Source organism: Callospermophilus lateralis, chromosome 15 (assembly GCF_048772815.1).
Source record: "Callospermophilus lateralis isolate mCalLat2 chromosome 15, mCalLat2.hap1, whole genome shotgun sequence".
NCBI lineage: Eukaryota > Metazoa > Chordata > Mammalia > Rodentia > Sciuridae > Callospermophilus > Callospermophilus lateralis.
Window position 1 is genome coordinate 48,569,450 of NC_135319.1, and position 21,253 is coordinate 48,590,702.

At 41.7% G+C, this 21,253-nt stretch overlaps 1 protein-coding gene across 2 annotated transcripts in view; it reads right to left on the minus strand.

The window, feature by feature from the left end:
• Positions 1–21,253, minus strand: part of Kcnma1 (potassium calcium-activated channel subfamily M alpha 1) — a 702,402-nt gene that overhangs the window by 328,854 nt on the left and 352,295 nt on the right. For both annotated transcript variants that reach the window (XM_076834841.1, XM_076834840.1), the window contains exon 3: positions 19,746–19,807. In XM_076834841.1, the coding sequence (XP_076690956.1) occupies positions 19,746–19,807 (62 nt within the window). The remainder of the gene's footprint in view (positions 1–19,745; positions 19,808–21,253) is intronic.

Consider the following 21,253-nt stretch of genomic DNA (forward strand, 5'->3'; position numbering starts at 1 on the left):
AGATAATAATTTAAAAGAAGGAAAGGCTTATTTTGACTCGTGATTTCAGAAGTTTCAGTGCATGCAAGCTTGGCCCTGTCACTTAGGGCTGTAGCAGCACGATACATCATGGCAAGAAGTGCTTAGAAGTCTACCTCTTGGCAGCCAGGAAGCAAAAACAGAGAAAAGAGTCAGTGGCTCAATGTCCCCTTTAAGGGCATTCCCCCAGTGACCTAGATTCCTTGCACTAGACCATACTTCCTAAAGGTTCCAATAAGGTGACATGCTGGGAGTGGTCAAACTTTAACACAAAAGCCTATGGGGGACACCTTAGATCCGAACTATAGCACTTCACAATGCTTCTCCAGATTATAACTGCAGCTCAGGGCTTTTGCAGGGTGTATGCCTTCACTAAACTCAGCAACCTAGGAGCCACTTTTGATCCCTCCCTATTTTAAATTAAATAGCTTTTCTGTCCATGATTAATATCCTAACCCAAGGCATTGCTCCCTGAGCTAAGACTAATGAAGCAGCCTTCCAAATATTATTCTTGCTTTAACCCCCACTCAATTTACCCTACACTCTTATATTTCACATCTCAGTTAGAATGACTTCATTCTGAAACAGCTTTATTGAGTTATAATTCCTATGCTATTCAATTTTCCCCTTTAAAGCACAATTCCATTGATTTTAGTATATTCACACAGTTGTATAATCCCTACAACCAACTGTGGAACATTTTCATCACCTCAAAAAGAAACCCTGGAACCTTTAGTTGTCAACTCCCAATTTTCCCACTCCTCTGAGCCCTAAGCAACCATTAATCTACTTTCTGTCTCTATATTTGTCTATCTTGGCATTTTACATAATGGAGCCATGTAATAGGTGATTGCTTGTGATTAGCTTCTTTAAGTTAGTATGGCAACTTCAAGGTTCACCCATATTGTGCCATGTATGAATAGTTCCTTCCTTCTAATAGCCAAATGATATTACATTGATTACATGGAATACCACATTAGAACAACCACCCATCTGTGAGCATTTAGATGGTTTCTATTCTTTAGCTATTAAGAAAAATGCTGTTAAAAACATTCAGGTACATGTTTTCATTTCTTTTGGGTAAATACCTAAGAGTGAAATGGTTATGTCATATGGTAAGTATGCATTTAACTTTCTGAGAATTTCCCAGTTTTTCAATTACCTTTGCAATTTTCCAAAGCTCTCGCACCATCTTACATTCCCAATAGCAATGCACAAAGGTCGACATTTGGCCACATCTCTGCCAATACTTGTTATGATCTACTATTTTTATTGTGAACATCCTAGTGAGTATGAAGTGGGATCTCATTGTGGTTTTGACTTGCATTTTCCTGAAGACTGACATGTTGAGTGTTTTTTGAAATGCTTGTTGGCCACTTATATATCCTCTTTAGAAACCCATTTTAAACTGGGTTATCTTTTTATTATTTAGTTATCTAGTTGTATACTAGATACAAGTCCTATATTTGATATATGATAAGTAAATGTTTTCTCTTATTCTGTGAATTGTATTTTGTAAGACACTCTGAAACCAAAGTTTTTAATTTTGCAAGGTCAATGAAATTTATAGTTTTGTTCTTATAGGTATAACTTCGATTCATTTTGAGTTATTTCATGTATAGTATAAAGCAAGGGTCCAAATTTGTTCTTTTACATGTGGCTATCCAGTTCTCCCAGCATTAGTTTTTGCAAAGACTCTTCTTTCTTCATTGAATGACCTTGGCACACTTGTCAAAAATCAATCAACTACAGATGTATGACTTATTTCGGGACTCTTGACTCCACTGATCTATATATCCAAAATGGCTTTATAACAGTAGGAATCACCTGATTTACCTCTGTGAAGTCACAGCTCACACCCCAGCATAGGTTGCTCTCTATTCTAAGGATTCTGAACCTGGGGCCACAGTCTCTGAAGTGGTCCTTGGATTGCATTTAGGGGTTCATAAACCTAGATAAGAAAAATTAATCTTTACTTTCATCAGCCTCTAATTCACATTTTTCACTTCCTTTAATTATGAACGCAGGCAACAGAGTACATTTGAGAGTACTTTGAAATAATTAATAATGTCTGTGATGTTGTTAACCATAGAGATCCCAGATATTTACATATAAGGTGATCATTATAGTGGATGTCTCAAAACACATTAATCCTACTTTAAAATTATAATAGTGTATTAGAACTGTTGCTACATCTTAATAAAAATGTTCTAATCAGGAGGTTACCATATACCATGTCACAAATTCATTTCTTATAATGAATGGATTTCAACATAATTGGTTTTCTTATAATCCAATGGTTTTCTGTTCTGAATTTATAAATAATAATATTCTGAGAAAGGGGTCATAGGAGTCATTCGATTACCAAATGAGTTCTTAGGCAAAAAACAAAGAAACCTTGTTTTTCCTATTATTTTATTTTATTTTAATACCAGCATTATCATCAACTGAAGCTATCTCATTTATTTATTTGTAAACTTGTTTATTGTCAATCTCTCTCTGATACCAGAATGTAAGGGCGTAGGGCTTATAACAGAACATGGCACTTAATGGTCATTCAATAGATATTGAATTAATTACTGAATCATCAGTCATTTTCCAAATAAGAGCTAAATCACCAGTTTAATGGAAATAAAGACTACTGATATGGAACTAGTGACATGTAATTCATACTGAAAATAATTTCATGTTTATGCCATCGTTGTCATCATGGGTTTAATAAACACCAATGTGTCCTAAGTTCTGTATTAAGTGCTTTATGTGCATTATCTCATTCACTGCTTTCAGTACTAAGGGGCAGAAATTATTATCATCTATATTTACAGTTGAGGAAACAAAGACTCAGAGAAGTTAATTTCTTACCTAAGGTTACTACACAGCAAGTAAAAGAGAATTGGGATTTATAACCAATCAATCTGCCCTCCAGAGCATCAGTTTTTAACTACAATAAAACACTTCTAAGGAAACAAAAACAAACAAACAAACAAAAAACACAAAACAGGAATTTCAGAGAACAAGAGGAAGAATTTCCTTATTGTTCTGTTGAGAAAGCTAAGATCCTGTGACATTAAAAGAAGTGTTCCAGAATGCAGAGCTCAACGGACATTTCTAATAAAATGTTTTTTTCCAATGTCCTGCTTAGGGGCCACAGCCGAAAAGCCCCTTAGCAGAAATTCAGCAGAACTGAGTAAAATACAGCTAGTAGGTCACCTCATAAAAGAGAATCAATTTCAGAAAAGGTTGACTTTACAAATGCAGTTAATATTAGCAGGTATTAATGGAAGCCTATTCATTTCTTTCCTGGGGTCCAGCTTGCCTCTCTAAATATTAGGGCTCAGCCTCATTCAGAGCATTAAGCACTTCATTAAGCTAATATCCAGGTTAATTTGATTGCACAATTATAATTGCTCCTGACTGGAGGTTGTCTCATTTGTCAGGTTGCAAGGGGGTAGTATGGCCTAATGACATGTATGGCCTAATGACATGCAGATCTGCTTTCTGTCTCCAAATGAAGATCTCTGGGTTCTCTGGCTTTGACCCCATCCAGTCCTACACTAGGGAAGTTAAATGAGAGCAGAGAGACAGACATCCTCCTCACTGGAGAGCACCTGGAGGTCTCTCAGGTGTATCAGGACTGTAAAGGAACAAGGCACAGGAGAAGTCCTGGTCACCTGGGATTGAACCAAAGGTCCATTGTGTGGGTAACTCACCTACCTGGGGAGCATGCAGCTGAGCTGGCCCCTTTCCTATTCCCTGCTAAAGGTTCATCCAGTAAGTTATTTAGCCTGGGTGTGCACAGGGGCTGAGGGGCTGGACATATCTTGTTGTTTTCAGAACTTATTTTACTGACACTAAAAACCTGGAAGTAGCCACATTCCTGAGGTAGCACTTGCCTCTTCTCTCCCATTCACACAAAGGACCACAGGCTGCACTCCTGTCTTCTCCCAGGAGAGGCCTGTCCTCTACCTGGCACAGTCTTCTCACCAACTGTTTTAGAAAGACGTGAACTTTGTCAAAGGGAGCTCTGGCCTTCGCCCTGGCTTCTGGTAGGCCATCTCTAAGGTCTTGGAATCTCATGCCTGATAAAATTGTCCTTACCAGGGGGTCTCAGGCCAGCCAGATGGAACAGTAAGATTTGGGGTGGGGCTGACCACATCAGAAACTCTAACAGTGTGATTTATGGTTTTACCAATGTGGTTTTAGATTACACGGCACCGATCAACCTCCAGAAGATGTGGAGACCAAGAGTGGGACCATGAGGGCACCCCCCAACTTTACATGATCAAGCCCAGTAAAAACTCTGAACTCCAAGCCTCAGGTAGGCTCCCAGGACTGGCAATACTCCTTGAGCACATCATGAAGGAAAAGTCACGCTGTGTATGACTCCATAGGAAGGCGAGAATGGAAGGGCCATGTTTGGAACTTTATTTGGCTCTGCCCATTTACATCATCTCTTGGTTGATTTTAGTCTAGCTTTCTTCCCTGTAGTAAATCATAACCATGAATACAATTGTTTTAGAAAGTTCTGAGGTCCCTTCCCAGTGAATTAAGGTTGAGTTAGTTTGGGGAACAGCCCCTCTCTCCCCATAAACTTGCATTTGGTGTCAGTAGTGACGAGAGTGTTTGGGGCTGCTCACACAACTGCTGCTCCTGCATAACCCCATTCTACCTATGCCCTGGGACCCAATGCCAGCCAGTCTTCCTCACTAATGGTTCCCTAAATCCTGCAGCCCAGAAAGCACAGCCTCAGCTGTACTCAAAGTTAGTGTTTCTTAAATATTTTGTAGCAAATCCCACAATCCAAAATATATTTTAAATTACAAAGCAGGACACACACATGCTTATACAGCATACATGGGTCTCTGTATAACTGAAACAGAAGTTTCTTAAAATCATCCTGACCTTCCTGGCTGAATTTTATCTTAGGCTGCTCAGCCTCATCTTTTGGAAGGGCTGCTGTACCCGCCTGACTGCTCTCACAGCAAGCACTGGTGCTGTCCTCTATCCTCATAACTGACCACACTGCTACCCTCCAAAACATCTTGTTTTGTCTCTTAGCTTTTCTGTATTCACATCATGCCTCTCTAAAACACCCAATTCAAAGCTTTACAACAAACCTCAAAAGGACAACATATCAATATCTGATAATAAGGGCCATGTTCATGCTAAGTACTATACTATGAGCTTTTTCATACACCATCTAATTTTTGCCACACGCTACCACAAGATCGGCATTATTGCTGTCCCTCCTCACCACCTTCAGCTCACTTGACAAAGGAAAGAGCTTACAGTTTGGAAACATTAACTAGCTTTGATCAAGTATGCACAGATATAAAGCAGACAGCAGAATGAAACCAGGAAGTCTGACTCCAAACCTCACTGCTAACCACTAGGCATCCTTCCCACCAATGTGCATTCCTTCCAGAGCCTTTCAGCAGCTCTCTCTGCCCCTAGGTGCGGGCGGGGGGAGGGCACCAACAACTCATATGCATGTGCAATACTGGCCCAAGCAGTGGATGGAGGAGGAAGCCAACAGGCGCTCTGTTCCAGCAGGGCTCCCTCGACCTTCTGCAGGAATGCAGTGCGCAGGCCTGTCTGTCATGGCTCCCCTCGCTCCTCTCAGGGGAATCTCCTTCTTCCAGAACGCTGGTCACCCCTGCCTGCTTCCCTACTGCCTGGCCTTCCCTGCACCAATTAAACTGTCACAGTCGGCTGGCTTGGAGACAGGTGAGGGCAAGAAGAAATCTGAAGAAAGTAGGGAATTTGGGAGAGAGGGGGGCCTCTCCCCACCCAAGCTTTTCTTCTGTTTGCTGTCAAATTGGTCTGAAGACAGTGGACAAGCCGGCAGAGTCCTCTTCCTCCCTCTTCTTCCCCACTGGTAGGCGGGAGATCCCGCTGGCAGCTGTTGGTGTCTGTTTGGAGTCTGTTGTGCCCAACAGTGCCTGGATCCTGGCACAACAGCATGGGTCTCTGGTCGAGTGACCAGCTGGAGATTGCTCAGCGCCCTGAATCACAGCCTAAGGAGGAATATCCCCTCTAAGAACAGGTGGCGACTCAAATGCAGAAGCAGCAAGCAAAGACTTTATCCCTTTCCACCTCCTCTCCTCTTTCTACTTGGTGTGAAGGAAGAGCTGGGAAGCCAAGATCCCCCTCCCAGGTTTTGTGGGTACTGTGTCTTCAGGCTTAGAGGTAGAGCTCTCATATAAGCATGTGTGAGGCCCTGGGTTTAATCCTCAGCACCACATAAAAATAAAATATTGTGTCCACCTATAACTAAAAAACAAATATTAAAAATAAAAGATTCCAATGCACTAGGGCAGGGAAGGGGCACCTGCTCAAAAGAAAACACTCTGCCGAGAGACTTGGAATTAGATAGGCTTGGCAGGCCCAGAGGACAGGGATCCCCATGAATTGCCACTCAGCCTTTGTATCAGTAGATGGCCCACTGTGGACCCCAGGATCTTCACAGCAGAAGAAATGGCTGAGCAATCAGATGAACCAATCTTATAGAGAAAGAATCTACGGTTTGGGTTCCATAGATCAACATTAAGATCCTTGACAAGCAAAAATTTCGGTTGTGTTCATTTAACTCCCACTGTCTACATGATCATCTTTATCCATTGCCATCTGTAATCTTACTTGCCAGAATCGCCACTCTTGCTCCCTCCTGCCTCCTCCAAGCATGTGCACACATGCACACAGGAACACATCTACCCCAACATCGCCTTCCTTATCTACTCCCAGCCTCCTCTCGGGTCTGACGACAGATTGTGCTAGAAGCTCCTGGCAGGCTGAACACCTGCCTGGAGCACATGTCAATTATTAATGCTGCTCTTCATAGACCTTTCCTTATTATTGCTGTTCTTGCTGTTATGAAGCGGGTCCGGTCCTTGAGGTACTCCTAGCTCGTTCCCTCCTGCTGCTGGAGGAGGAGCACGTGCCAAGCAGAGTCATCTAATTGAATCCGTGCTCTATTCACCTTTCTCAACATCCTGCCCCTGAAGCTCCTTCTAGCACATCAAGGTCAAGTGCATCTTAAACTGAGTTATGGGTTTCTTCTCTGCATTTTCTGGTATATGGTGAGGGTGAGGGTGAGGGGTATAGTGAACACCAGCACCCCAAAGTAGAATTCCTATTCTTCCAAGGCATTAATAGGGCAGGGGGGTACAGTGTCTTTGTTAAGAAGCACACATCAGATTCCAACACTGTGAAAATCCTACCACTATAGTTATTTTCCTAAGAGTATCTTGATAAGTGAAGGGTGATCTGAGTATTTTCCATGCAGAAACTAGACTAATGAGGCAGATTTACTGAAAATGGGGTTTATACAACCATCTTTCTCTTGGTTCTGAAAATATCTGTGCTCTAGGCTCCATCTTCAAACAGAGTCTAATGCTGCCCTAGCATGAGTTGCCAAGTTTCCATACAAAAAGTGAAAGGTCAGTGACGGAGCTTTAGCTCAGACTTGGGACTGAATCTGGGAGAAAGGCCTAGATACACTTCCAAATTTGCTTTTGAAGGGACCACAGCATAAGAATTTCATCAGCAAATGTTAAACACAGTGCTCAGAAAACTGAACTTTAATGTTGATGAAAATGACAGCCAGGATTTATCTATGTCAACCCAGGCTTTATACCCACATATGCTAGACATTAAGCTAAATTTTATATATGGGGCCCACTGAGCTAAGTTGGTCAGAAGATTGTCTCCGAAGATTATCAACACTAACACATTTAGTATAATCAACTCTTTTGGTCAAGTTAATACACTGGCAGAACAGACAGATTTGGGCTTCTCTTCTTATAAAGAATCTGACAATTTAAGGGGGGATATGTTCTCTTCCATTTATGTCCTGGAAAATACGCCCTTGTGACTTAGCAACGATGTTTAAAAAGCTCTGGCAGTTCTTAAACAAACAGAGCGTGTGTTTATGAGGTTCTAACGACGTTATTTTCAGAGATGACGTAGAGTTAGTGATATGTAGCTTTGGGGCTTTACAGTAAGTTGTGGCTGATTTATTGCTGTGACATACAGTATTTGTCTAGAGAGAAGTGGAAATTAAATGAGGCACTGTTTGAAAATGTGTTAGATGGGAAACGACCTGGAGCATCCAGAGACTAGGAATTCCCTACCTTGCAAGAAGAAGGGGTCCTTTTTGGGAGGTGGAAAAGCAAGAGTTAAGAACATTTCCTGGCACTTCATAGCAGAGCTAATTCAAGACCAGAGAGAGACAGTTTAGAACAGAGGCCGAAAACAGGAGACCCAGATCTGGCATGCAGGGGTGTTGTGCTTGGCCTGCAGAGTACTTTAAAAAGTTCTCGGTTAGTGGCCAATATTTTAAAATTGAAGATGCCATTTACAAGTGCAGTTTGCTCTCCTCTTTGAAATATCTGAAGATCTGTCCACATGAGTCTGCATTTCTGCTTGGGAGCAATCAGTAGGGGCGGGGAAACCACTTTAAGAGCCAGCCCAAGCTCAGCTCATCATGGTCCCCCCTAGATCTGTCCCACTGATATCTGACATCATCTGTCAAAGTCTACTAGAACTTTCAAACCTCCAATAAAGCAAATGCTATTTTTTTTAACAGCAGCACAGATTTCTTAAGCAAGTAAGATTCATTTTCAAATACAGAAATGGAAAAGGCACGTGTTTTTCCAAAACTCTGCAGAAAAGCAAGATTACTAGGTTTTCTTAAAATTTTTGATCTCTCTCCAGGCAGCATTTCATTTAAATTCTGGGTTGCTGAAGTTAATATTTCCCAAAGTCAAGTTATAAAGCTTGGGCTCAAAATGGAATGTTTATTTTTATTTGTGCATCTGAAACCATCAGAGGACATTGGAGGGGTGTGGTAGAAGGCATCTGTCGCCAAGCATGTTTTTCTTATCTCTGAAAACTTCCAGAAGGATGGGGTGAATAGGGAAAGGGGAAACAGCCACCTTCTCCACTAAGCAAGGCAGGCACACAGCGTAGGGGCAACCTTATTTCTACAGACCCACAAAAATGTCTTAATATTGATCTATTTAAAATCAGAAGAAAAAATAATAACAATGAATAATGAGTAAGAAATATATGAATCATGAATCCAGTCTGGATTATATTTATTTTTATACCAATGATGTTTTAAAATATAACAAGTCTGAACATTCCTTACAAAAGAAGGGACACAAGAATGCAAAAGTACCAAAAGAGACGAAAATCACCATGTGATCCTGGGGGGCAAATGCTGGCTTCCAGACAAGCATCCTGGGTCTCTGCATGGCCTGTTTGTCAAGAGCACAGATTTATTTTGCTATTAACTTCTTCCCTATCTCCTTCCTGTGATGCTGTGCATGTGGCCAGTCCATAGAAGAGGTTCTCATATGGCCCCTTGTGCAAAGCCCTCAGGTTCAAAAAGATGGAGAAGATGCCTTTCAGTCACTTTTAGAAACTTCCAAATAGAAATTTCAGATTTTAATCATGTGCAGCTGAAGAATAAGTTCTATGGCCACTGAAGCAGATCTGCTGTGCTAGCCTCAAACCCTTTTCCATCTCTGTTCTCAGTGGCTGATTTCAAGGCATGACTTTGACTTTGCTGAAAATAAAAACCACAAGGTCAAGGTTCAGGCCACAGTGAGGGTCCCTACTTGTGGATTCCCCAAGTTCAGATGAGACTGAGTTTTCCAACTCCTCAATTCAAAATCTTGCCCTAAGCCAAAACATTCCATAGATGGCTGTCATTTCAGCTTCTGGGCCTTCTACACTTAGTGTCTGCAATTCTTGTGTTAGTAGCAGATAATATATCACCTCCTCATATCTTGTTATCTTGTTTTGTTACCTCACTTTTTTTTTGCGCTTATGGCTTGACTTCCTAACTCTTGTAAAAATATATAAAATTTAAACATCTTAATGCAAAGGATCTAGCCTTATAGATAGTATTTTAAAATCCCCCAATATCAAGCAAAATGTCTTGCACGCAGTAGGTACTCAATCAAAATCTACCTTTAAGGCCACAGGTACACAGATCCCAGCTTGTTGCAGTGATAGGTTGTTGGCCAATTCCTGTATCCTCTGCTTTCCTACTCATTTTATAGGTGATACATAAATATCCATCTCTCTCCAACCCCCTACACACACTCTTCTCCCAAGTTTCTTACACAATGATACATGCATCAAAATACTAAGCCTTAAAGAAGAATGAATTATGGCATTTGCAGGTAAATGGATGGAACTGGACAATATTGTGTTAGGGAAATAAGCTAACCCCAAAGAACCAAAGCCTGAATGTTTTCTCTGATCTGCGAATGCTAATTCACAATGTGGGGGAGGATAGAGATATTTTGGATTAGATAGAGGGGAGTGAAGGGAGGTAATGATAGTAGAAGGAATCGGACATTATTACCCTATGTGTATATATGATCATGTGACCTGTGTAACTCTACATCACATACAACCAGAAAATAAGAAGCTGTGCTTCATTTATGTACGATGGGTCAAAATGCATTCTACTATCGTGTATAACTGATTAGAACAAATTAATATTTTTTAAAAAGGAGGGGGAAAAGTCCAAAGGGCATCCTTGCTGCAAAGGATTCTATTTTTAAAACACAAATGACTCATCATTGATTTGGGTCTCCCCAAAGCCACCGGGCTGTCAGGGCAAGGGGCAAAAGGGAAAAAAAAAAGGTCACACCTCTCGAAGCCCCATAAACCCCATGATAAAGCTGTACTCGAAGCTGCCACCACACCTAGTGCCACTGCAGTTGTGTTAATCATGAGCTCTGCCCTTGTGTTTGGGTTAAACTGCTCTGAGCCAAAGCATTTCCCTCCAGCTGGCTCTTAAACCCACCTCTAGGGGCCAGTTCTGAATGCCTGTCCTGTGACTTTAGGGAGAGCACCAGCAGTGTCTTGCCCTGTGGAGAGCAGACCCAGCACTCTTAGGGTATAAACTATTGCTAATTGCAGAGGATGTAACTACTGGGCCTCAAAAAGAATGTTTCTTGCATTTGTACCAAAACCATTCTTTTTGTTGTTGTTGTTGTTAATTGTCAAATTTATTTTTAATAGAACTTTAACTGCACACACAAACATAAATTTTATACATATTAGGAGGGTGCCATGTGTTGTTTTTATGTATGTCTTAATTATGTAATGCTTAAGTCAGATGCAACTTATCTATCTCCTCAATAATCTATCATTTACTCATAGTGAAACATTCCTACACATGCCAAAAACTGTTCTTATGAAAGAAATGAGAAGAGGGCTTCGAGAGGGTCAGATCATCCAAAACATTCCTTTTAAATTCTGGAGAGTGATGAAAAGGGCAGAAATAATTCATTCTAATTTTGGAGGGCAGAGCAAACATGGATTTATAGACATAGTTATCAGATAGTGTTTTCATAGGGAAAAATAAATGAGCAATTGGGCAAGATGTCCTCAAAAGTAATGCATAACAAATTCCAAACCGGCCAAGCCAACACTTTCAGCCTTATTTACCATCCACAACAGAGCTGACCTCCTACTCACCCCCTACCCTGAAAGAGACAGAGAGAGAAACAGGATCATAAAATTAAGGAATTCAGGACCAATATTGCCAGTGGACAAGACAGAAACTAATCCCAAGAAGGGACCTGGCTGGGTTTGATTTTTCCACCTAATCTTTACTCCTCAGGAAAGAACACTGAGGCACAGTAGTCAAAAGTCACCTCTGAACCCTCTTTAAGCACTTATAGCATACCTTGTATGGAGGGTTGATTCCAGGACCCTCCACAGACACAAAAATCCATGGATGTTGAAGTGTTTTACATAAAATGGCAAAGTATTTGCATATGACCTGGGCACATCCCCCCATGCACAGTAAGTCACCTCTCATAAAGTATAACACATAATACAATGTCAATGCTATGAAAATAGTTTTAGACCATATTATTTAGTCAGCAATGACACAGTACATGTGCAACATAGATGCCAATTTTTTCATATATTGCTATTTGCAGTTGGTTGAATCCAGCAGAGCCAACTTCTCCATTAGGCAAGGCCGGCAGGCACACAGCTTAGGGGCAACCTTATCTCTACAGACTCACAGAAATGTCTTAATATTGATTTACTGAAAATCAGAAGACAAAAATAATAACAATGAATAATGAGTAATATGAAAAATGAGTCCAGTCTAGATTATATTTGCTTTATATTAATTATTTTGGTACAGAGAGCCAACTGTATTCTCTGTAATGAATGTGAAAGGCCAAGCTAAGTCCTTCTTCCTTCTCTTAACAAGTTTTTTTAATTTTTCCATGAACTGCCCCAAATAAGTAGGCATTCCCTTGACATTTAAGATGCTATTGCATATGGTGTCTGGGGGCCTTGTGCAGTGAGAAGCAATAGGGACAGCAGAGATGACCTCTCCAAAGCAGAAGGAACTAGGAAACAGGAAAAGCTCATCCATTAGACAGCAGCCCCACTCACATGGAGACCCAGACAGAGAGGGAAGTAGACTCTATACCTAGGGAGACTCTCCATCTTCATCACCAGATTTATGCCCTAGAAAACTGGATGAGGTAGAAGGCTTGAGCTAGGCTGACTCCCCAGTGTGGGCAGGAAAGGTTAAATTCTGAAAGGGGACAAGGACTTCCCACTGGGAGTTATTTACAACCTCTTTGCCCCCAGGCAGCTCCTCTTCCCCCTCCCTCAGTGGGCTGGGCTCCTCCACCATCTGACATTCTATTCTTTGAACAGCTGCTGGCTCTCCTGGTGTGTTCCCTTCACAGATGTGCAGTGCTGTTCTGAACATCCTGCCCTTGAACTTTCCCTGCCCATAATTTTCCAAACCAAAGCCTGGCAATAAAAATGTCAGCCAGGATAGAGAAAATGGGGGGCGGGGTGGGGGAGGTTAGAAGGGGTGGTATTTAAAAAAAGAAAAAAGAAGAATAGGGAGATGCTTCACACACATGGTGATTTGCGTTGACTTCTTCAACAAAGGTTAAACACAGGCCATGACTTCTCAAAAAAGGCACTGAGGCAGAGAGCTGAAGCTCATTTATCAGCACAGCACCTAGAAAGGCCCTGTTTTGTAAAGGAGCTGAGAACCAAAGGCCAGCAGAGGGATGTGCTTCCTTCCCTATGCCCTGGGCTGCCTGGCTGGCCACCGTCCTGGGCGGGGTGTGCTGGTGGTGACAATGAAAGCTTGTATCCACAGTAACTTACACTGTCAGCCACCCCAGTGATGATACCTGGGCAACCCTCAGGGCTCTGCCAGGTGCCACCCATGAGGTTAGGCACTTGGGGAGACAATGGGTCAACACCTTCTTGTACTCAGAACAAGGCCAGAGAAGAAACCAGTTGTATCATTTCAAGTCCTCAAAAGAAATCCCTTTAGTTTGCTAATACTAATTTCCTAGGCACACAAATCTCCTACAACATAACACAAAACAATAATACATTAACTAAATCCTGTAGCTCTATAAAGGGAAAAAAATTGCTGAATGGGGAAACAGGGCATTTCTCATTATCTACTGTACCAAGTAAAGGCACAGAGATTGAGGAACGGATAGAAAAGTCAAAGGTTTCTCTACTTGGAAAGAATTCCCTTGGTGGGAAAAGCTCCTGAGAAACAATCAACTTTCCTTGTTCTTTGCTAACTTGACCTTATTCTGTCATGAAATGCTACCACTCTACTGAGATTAAAAAGAATCCCATGCATATATTATTATGTCAGAATGAACCCCACTCTTATATATAGCTATAATGCACAAATAAAAACATTTCTAAAAATTAGAAATAAATCTCATGTGCATGTACAAATATGTAATAATGACTCTCACCATTATGTATAATTATAAAGCGCCAATGAAAAAATTATGAAGAAAAAAGAACAGGATCTCCCCGGCACAAAGGAGCACACCTGTAATCCCAGTGACTCTGGAGGCTGAGGCAAGAGGATTGCAAGTTCAAGGACAGCTTCAGTAATTTAGTAAGACTCTCTGCAAATGAACAAAACCCAGTCCTTCCCACCAAAAAAAAAAAAAAAAAATTAAAGGGCTTAGGATGTGGCTTAATAGTAAAGTATCCCTGGGTTTAATCCCTGATATCAAAAAAAAAAAAAAAAGGATCTTATTGAGGCATTATTAGGAAGAAACAGATCAGGCCTCAAACAGACCTCAAACAGCACAAGACCCTTGGGAGCATCTTAGGGGGAAGTCTGTGACAGGACCCTCAAAGCACTGTCCACTGCAGAGCTGGCCCCCGGGATGGGGACATAGAGAACAAAAGAAAAACAGGACAGATGATTTGGCAGGATGAGATGGAGCCACCTCCCAACCTTGCAACATTACACTCAATCCCTTTGGTTCCTTCCACAATCTGGAATTTCACTTCCTGACAAGAAGAAGAGAGTGAGACACACTGAGTCAGATCCCAGCTCCACTACTCATTAGACACATGGTTTGGGGCAAATTTTGCAGCTTTTCCTCCTCACCTATAAAGTGGGGACAGTAATACTTACCTTAGGAGGCTATTAGGAGAATTTGATGATATTGCAGGTGCTATTTATTTTATTTTAAAGTGTCTTGCATAGTAGCTCACACATAACACACCATCAGTCAGTGTGAACTCCCTCCACCCATTTGCCCTCTCCTCCCCCTTTGAAAGAGAATTTTTGGCCAGGGAATGAGAGGCCAGGCCATGTGGAGATGGGTGGTAAAGCTGTTGAGTGACTAACATGTTCCACTAGAGCTCTGAGTATCCTCACTGAACCAATGGCACCAGTTCTATTTTCAGAGACAACAGAAATCTGATCAATTTCTGTCACCACTTTCAAGATGGTTCTCCATAACCAAATCTAACCATAAATGATTTTGTCACCTGGACAATATTCAGCATTATGACATTGAAAATGCTTCAAATAAATTAATAAATACAACATGAATGAATGAGTACAAAATAAATGAATGAATGAATGAATGAATGAATGAACAAACGAACCAACGAATACCAAAGCAAAATTTAAACAAACTGGGGAGAGATCATTTTCCGGTTGTAACACCACTGTTACCTTGGCAATCCAGTTCTTGGATTAGAAGCTCTACAAAATCAGTGCTGATTCCTTCCTCCTCCCTAATGTCCATATGCCGCAGTCTCTGGCTGGGCACAAATCACGAGTCTCCACACAGCTTGTAGATTCAAACAGCAATTCTTTATTCTCGAACTCACACCGGCCGTCTACAAACACGTTCTGGGGAAATCCACGTTCTCTGCCCAAATCCACTCCTGCAAAATCCACTTCCGCATGGGCTTCTGTCTCCCAAAATCTACTGTCTGACCCTAAGCACTCAAGAGGAACTCAGCAGCAGGATACGCCCTATTCTAAAGGGGGAACACCCTAATCTCCTATTATGCTAAACTGCCCTATTCTAAAGGGGGAACACCCTAAACACGGATCCTGCCCTGGTCCTTGAGCAAGGTCACCTTTCAGAAGTCCTTCCACTAGACAGCATGGGAGTAAGCTGGCAAGGAATTTGTCATACCTACTTGGCTGATGGCTCCCAGCATCCATATCCCCAAAACAACAGTGCTGAGACCAAAAGCCAAGAGCAAAGACTGGCAAAATCAGCAGGTGCCCATACTGGGTACCAGCCATTTTGGAGCAGATAAAGTCATTAAGGAAAATTTTAACAATGTATAACCTTTCAGTTTTACTCTGCTCACAGCAAGTGGTTTGTCTTTCAGAGACAAGAGCCTGCCTTGAAGTCGCCAGTGAGCAGGACTTGACCTTCATTTTTCAGCATATGCAGCATTAAATATTCATAATCCACGTAACCAAAGCATAAGAAGTAGCAGTGTTCAAACATGAATCAAAGGAATGAAAATCTGCACATGTGTGAGTCATTCTTTCCCAGAATGCCTCTGGGAAAAAAATGCAGATACCCAGAGCTCTGAGCTGCTGTCTCTTCCAACTTTCTCTTGAAATTCTGGAAATAACAGGACCACTGCATTATGCAACCCATGAATCCTGCTCTCATGCTGATATCCACAGGTCTTTCTTTTCTTCCCTCCATCCCTTATCTATTAAATAAGAATTAATGTTCTTGTCTCAAAGGGAACCAGCAACAGTGACTGACATTAGCATTCATAGGCCATCAAAGGAAACTCTGACTTGGTTGTATAACTTAAAAAAAAAAAAAAAAAACCTTTCCTATTTGGGAAAGGTCTCAGACATTGGGAGACATCAAAATAGGGAGCTAGGGGAGCTACAGATGTAGCTCAGTGGTAGAGTGCTTGTCTAGCACGCTCAAAGCCCTGAATTCAATTGTCAGTTGAAAAAAAAAAAAAGAATTAGGAGCTGAAGTGACAACATGGGGCATAAATTGTGTAAGAAGCCTTTTTAAAAGAATAAAAATGTTCCCCTTGGATGGCTAATCAGAAGAGATATTTGGGAGGGGTAAGTATCATGAGCTTCATGCAATTCTGAAGGCACTGACATTTATGTCTTTCCAAAGACTTGCAAGATCACCTCCCTCTGCTTGGGTCTTTCCAGAGAGTCTACCACTGGGATGATGAAGCCTACTTTTAACACAGTTTAATATAATTCTCCTTGGCTTTCAACTCTAGATGCTCAAAGGCACTCTATCTCAGCTAAATAGTAACCACTGGAGGCCACAAGAATGATCTTCCCTGGTGATCCTTCTAGGAAAATTAAGACCCAAAGAACTGCTTCTCAAACCCTTGAATGAAAAAGACCAACTCAGAGATCTATCTATCCTGGCCTAATAACTCAAAAGGAAGATGCATAGGAAAAGATGGTTTTATGAACAACCTATCATCTAATCCTTAATAGTAAAATGTACTTTGAAAGGTTAAAAAGATCATAAAGCTGCTAATTAGACATTTATCTGAACTCCCTTATCTATCTGCTGATGCTCAGAGGTAGATTAAACCACTTGGCTGGTGTGTCTGGAGTATAATTGGACGTGGCCTACTCTGAGACTAAGCTGGCAGAGTCGACCATCAGAGCCTTCTTTATATATTTACCTGCTTTCTTTGCACATCTCAAAAGACAAGGTGCAGAGCCTCAGATCTTGAACTTGTGCTGTTTCTGTTTTAGTGGGGCTAGGTCTGGTTAAAATACAGTGAGACAAGCCATTTCATGGACAATGTCAGTCTAATTAATTAGGCTCACTCCAGATATATTTATTTGAAGGGAGTAAATGCTAACTAAAATTCATCTCAAGAATATGAGGTACTTTTTTCCAAGGTGATGACTCAGAATAATTTCTGAGAGAAGTTCTAAGCTACTTTGCAAGATGTCCAGAAGGCCAGCCAAACCATGACTGTTCAGCTAGTAATAGTTTTGAACGAAACTTAACCTCTTTTCATTTGCATCTTGCTTGAATGTGGACAAACTTTCATTTTGTCTTGTTCACTAAGCTTGATTGTGGTTTTTTCAATAGGTTTCATTTCATTTTATTCCTGGGAATTCATTGGCTTATCATAAAGGTTAACTTTATAGATTCTACTCTAATCTTCCCCTTGCTTAAGCTGAGCTTGCTTTCTGACTCTCCCCAAGAAGATGAAAGACTCTCTTGTGCTGATAGATGATGGGGTCTCTCATGGGTCAAAATCTTGGAATATGGTCTTAGGACCAAAATAAGTCAGGTGAATGAAAAATAGATTGGGCTACACAAAGAGCCACAAAGTCTTTTTTTTTTTTTTAATAAACAAAGTCTTCCTAGGATAAACCACACAGTTTAATGATACAGAAGAGAGATGGGCTAAAGCTAGGATGAGGCCAGGGCAGTCTCCAAGGACAGTCTGATCTCTAAGACCAGCTTTGGTAGAGACTCCTTGCAAGTCCATCAAAGAATCAGAGAGGGATTCCAATGCCAGCTTCCACAAGGCTCTGCAGTGTCAGAATTAATTCCAAAGGACACGGAGGCAGACAGAGCATTTAGGAGAAAGGGTCTGCCTTGGGGAATTTCATCCTTTTCTATCTTCTTCCATGCAGGTGAGAACACCAGACCCAGAGAGCCAAAGACTGTCTCCTACTAGACGCTAGAAAAAAAGTACACCATCCAGATCCATCCAACAAAGAGCATTTTATTTCCAAGTATTACAGAGGAGTAAAAAGGGAGGGAAGGTGCAGCTGAGGTATCTGTCCTTCCAACAGGGCACCACACTCACCTTTATGTAAGGTATGCTCTCTCTTTCCCCAGCATGGGACCCACAACCTATGAGAACACCCCTGGGAGAGATGGGAGAAATAAGACCAAGAGATTTAGAACTCCAGTTGAATTCCAATAGGGTCCAGAAACACTAAATGTAAATATTCAAAGAGGGCTTACCTTCCATGACATGCCAATTGGAATCTTCCAAATTTAAAAACATGCTTCCATTCTTGGCTAGCGATTTTTGATGGAACAAGTATGCATCCTCATCCCCTGAGGATTGTAAAAGGTCCCTCCATTCAAGAGAGTGAGGGAAGCAGGTCTTGGATGTAAGGATTAGCTGAGGCACTCAACAGTCTTAGCCATGGCTGACTCCCAGGGACAGGTGATCAGAGGAGATGTCTTCTTTATTTTCCCTAACATGACTTTTTGGCCTCTGCACCCCAATGCACAAAAATCATCTGGCTGGTGACCAGAATGCTCTGAGACATTTAGAGTTTAGGTGTGCATGAAATCACCACCATCCAGAGTCTCAGAAAAAATGAGCACGGAGCTCAGTATTCAGGCACAGCAAGTCCAAACCAACAGACAAAAGAGGCAGGTTTCCTAGAATCAAAGTCTAGTTTCCAACAGCATGAGGAATGGAGTTAAAAGTGTTAAAAGCACTCTCACCACAGATAGCGAGGGCAAGAGAAGCTCAAGGTCACTGTCCCTTGGCCAGAATCATCAAGTTCCCATTGCAACAGAAAAACAAGACTGACTCCGTCTCTGCTCACTTCTCAGTTTCCATCAATTTCAAGACGGCACTAGAAAAACTGGAACAAATGATGCATCCAGGGGACCAGAGAGGATGTAGCGGTCACCTGGCAGCTCCAGCAGGTGCTCTCTTCAGCCTCTGGAGGGTGCTCGCCATCTGGGACCCAGGTCACCCTGGAGGACCAGCTCCCTCAGTAGGTACCCAGAGGTATGCAAGAGTGGCCCCTGCAGGAGTTCTCAGATAGCCCTGGTCACCTCCACTTCCAGGAGTCATCTTGAATCCCTTTGTCCCACATCCCTTACTTTCACAATTCAAGAAGCACCAGCATATGATGCTTCAGCTAAATGTTGGGTTGGCTGGTGAAAGAATAACACCTTGCTTTCTAATCTGCCCTCCAACAGAATCAAAGCACGGGAAATCCAAATGAGAAAAGGCTCCTACAACCAAGGCAAGAATAGCTTCAGACGCTCACCTGCTGGAACTGTCACCCTCCCTGAGGTTGCAATTGCCCATCAAAGCCCTCTTAACTTCTTGACATCTTCAGCACAAATACTTTATGAGGAAATAGCTATTTAAAATAAATAATACTCAGCAAGAAGGCTTGACCCCATGGGAGGCCCCTCCCTCCCATGCCAGCTGAATCCAGGCAGCCTTCCTCTGAGAGCTTTCTTTCCCACTCAGGAAATCAGCACAGAAGAGCCCTGCCTTCCTCCAAACGTCTTCCACACTTGGGAGGTTCTTGCAGGGGTTGGTGTTAAGGGAAATAAATTCATCAGTGTACAGGGTCATGGTTGTTTTAGAAAGAGAGGGCAGGAACAACGTATTTGAATACTCACTTTGACGAATCTATGAAGTATATCACAAGTGCACCAATGCTGAGAGCAAAGACCAACACAACCTGCAAAGAAGAGGAAAATGCCATCACTTTATAGCCAGACACCAGGCTGTTTATTTATCTTTATTTTTTTGACACTTGCAGCAGCAGCTGAAACATGGTGCCAACTGCCTTCAGGAACCTGGTTGGAATAGCGTGCCCTTACTGCCCCCGCAGGCCATCTGATGTCACCTTCTCATCTGGCAGTGGGCAGCACCCTTGTTCCTTGCCAATAGGGGTCAAGGCAGACTTTTACCTCTCCAGGCACTGGGATTTTTATCTGGTCCTGTTATCTGAAGGTCCAGCTTCTCTGTGACTGAAATCAATACACTTCAGGGGGAAAAGAGCAGATGAAGATCTGAGGTGATAAGATTTGTTGTGTTATATGTGACTTAGAATCTAAAGAGAACCCAATACAGAATATCAATTTTTAACAGCTTTGTTGAGGTATAATCTACATGCCACAATATTCACCCATTTTAAGCATTCAATTCAGCAATGGCTTTTAGTAAATTTATCATGTTGTGTGACCATCACCATAATCCACTTTCAGAACATCTTCATTATCCCAATAAGATCCTTTGTGCCTGTTAAATTAATCCCCGTTCCCATCTCCTGGCCTCAGACAACCAATAATCTGCTTTCTGTCTCCACACAAGAAAGATCCATTTGAAAAGCACAGATTTGCATGTACAAATGTCCATATGGGCATGTGCACACAGACAGAGCTGTATGAACATTCACTGTGTATACACTACAGGTATGTAGTTATAACACTTCTCAAGTACTTAGGAAGCAGTTTAGGTATAGAAAGCCAAGTTAGGTAATACATTCATCCAGTTAAATGACAATCTTCATCCTTCTTTACACATCTCACTCAAAATTAATCACCCTTGATATAAAAGACAGTTTTGGCATCTCCTTCAAACCTGTCATGCCAAAGTCCATCATGTGAATATGTAGCGGATTAGACTGATACTGACACTTCAGTCTTCACTCAACATTCCAATGTGTTTATTTAATCTTTCACAGAGGAGGCAATTAAAGCTTATAAAGGACAGGTCAAGAATAAAAAAGAGGCCAAGGGCCAACAATTGAGCCTGAGACAAAAAGTAAACACCATCACCAGCACACACAATTCCCACCTGCCAGTCAACAGATGCCTTTTAGATATGCTAATATCCTAAGTAGAAGCAGGCTGTAGGACCTTAGAAGTGGCGGTCTCCTGGGATGACCCCTATAAGGACATCTGCTGGCACTAGCTGATGAACAGAGATGAATCTCAATTCATGGAAAGACTAGCCATGATCAAGCTCTTTGTGCGCATGTGTGTGTGTGTGTGTGTATGTGTGTGTGTGCATATGTATATAAGAAAGAAAATCACACATAACCTGCATTTTGTGTGCATACCAAAGTTGGCCAGTGATGGAAAATGAAATCTGCATGAGATTCTCATTTGAACTGCTGCAA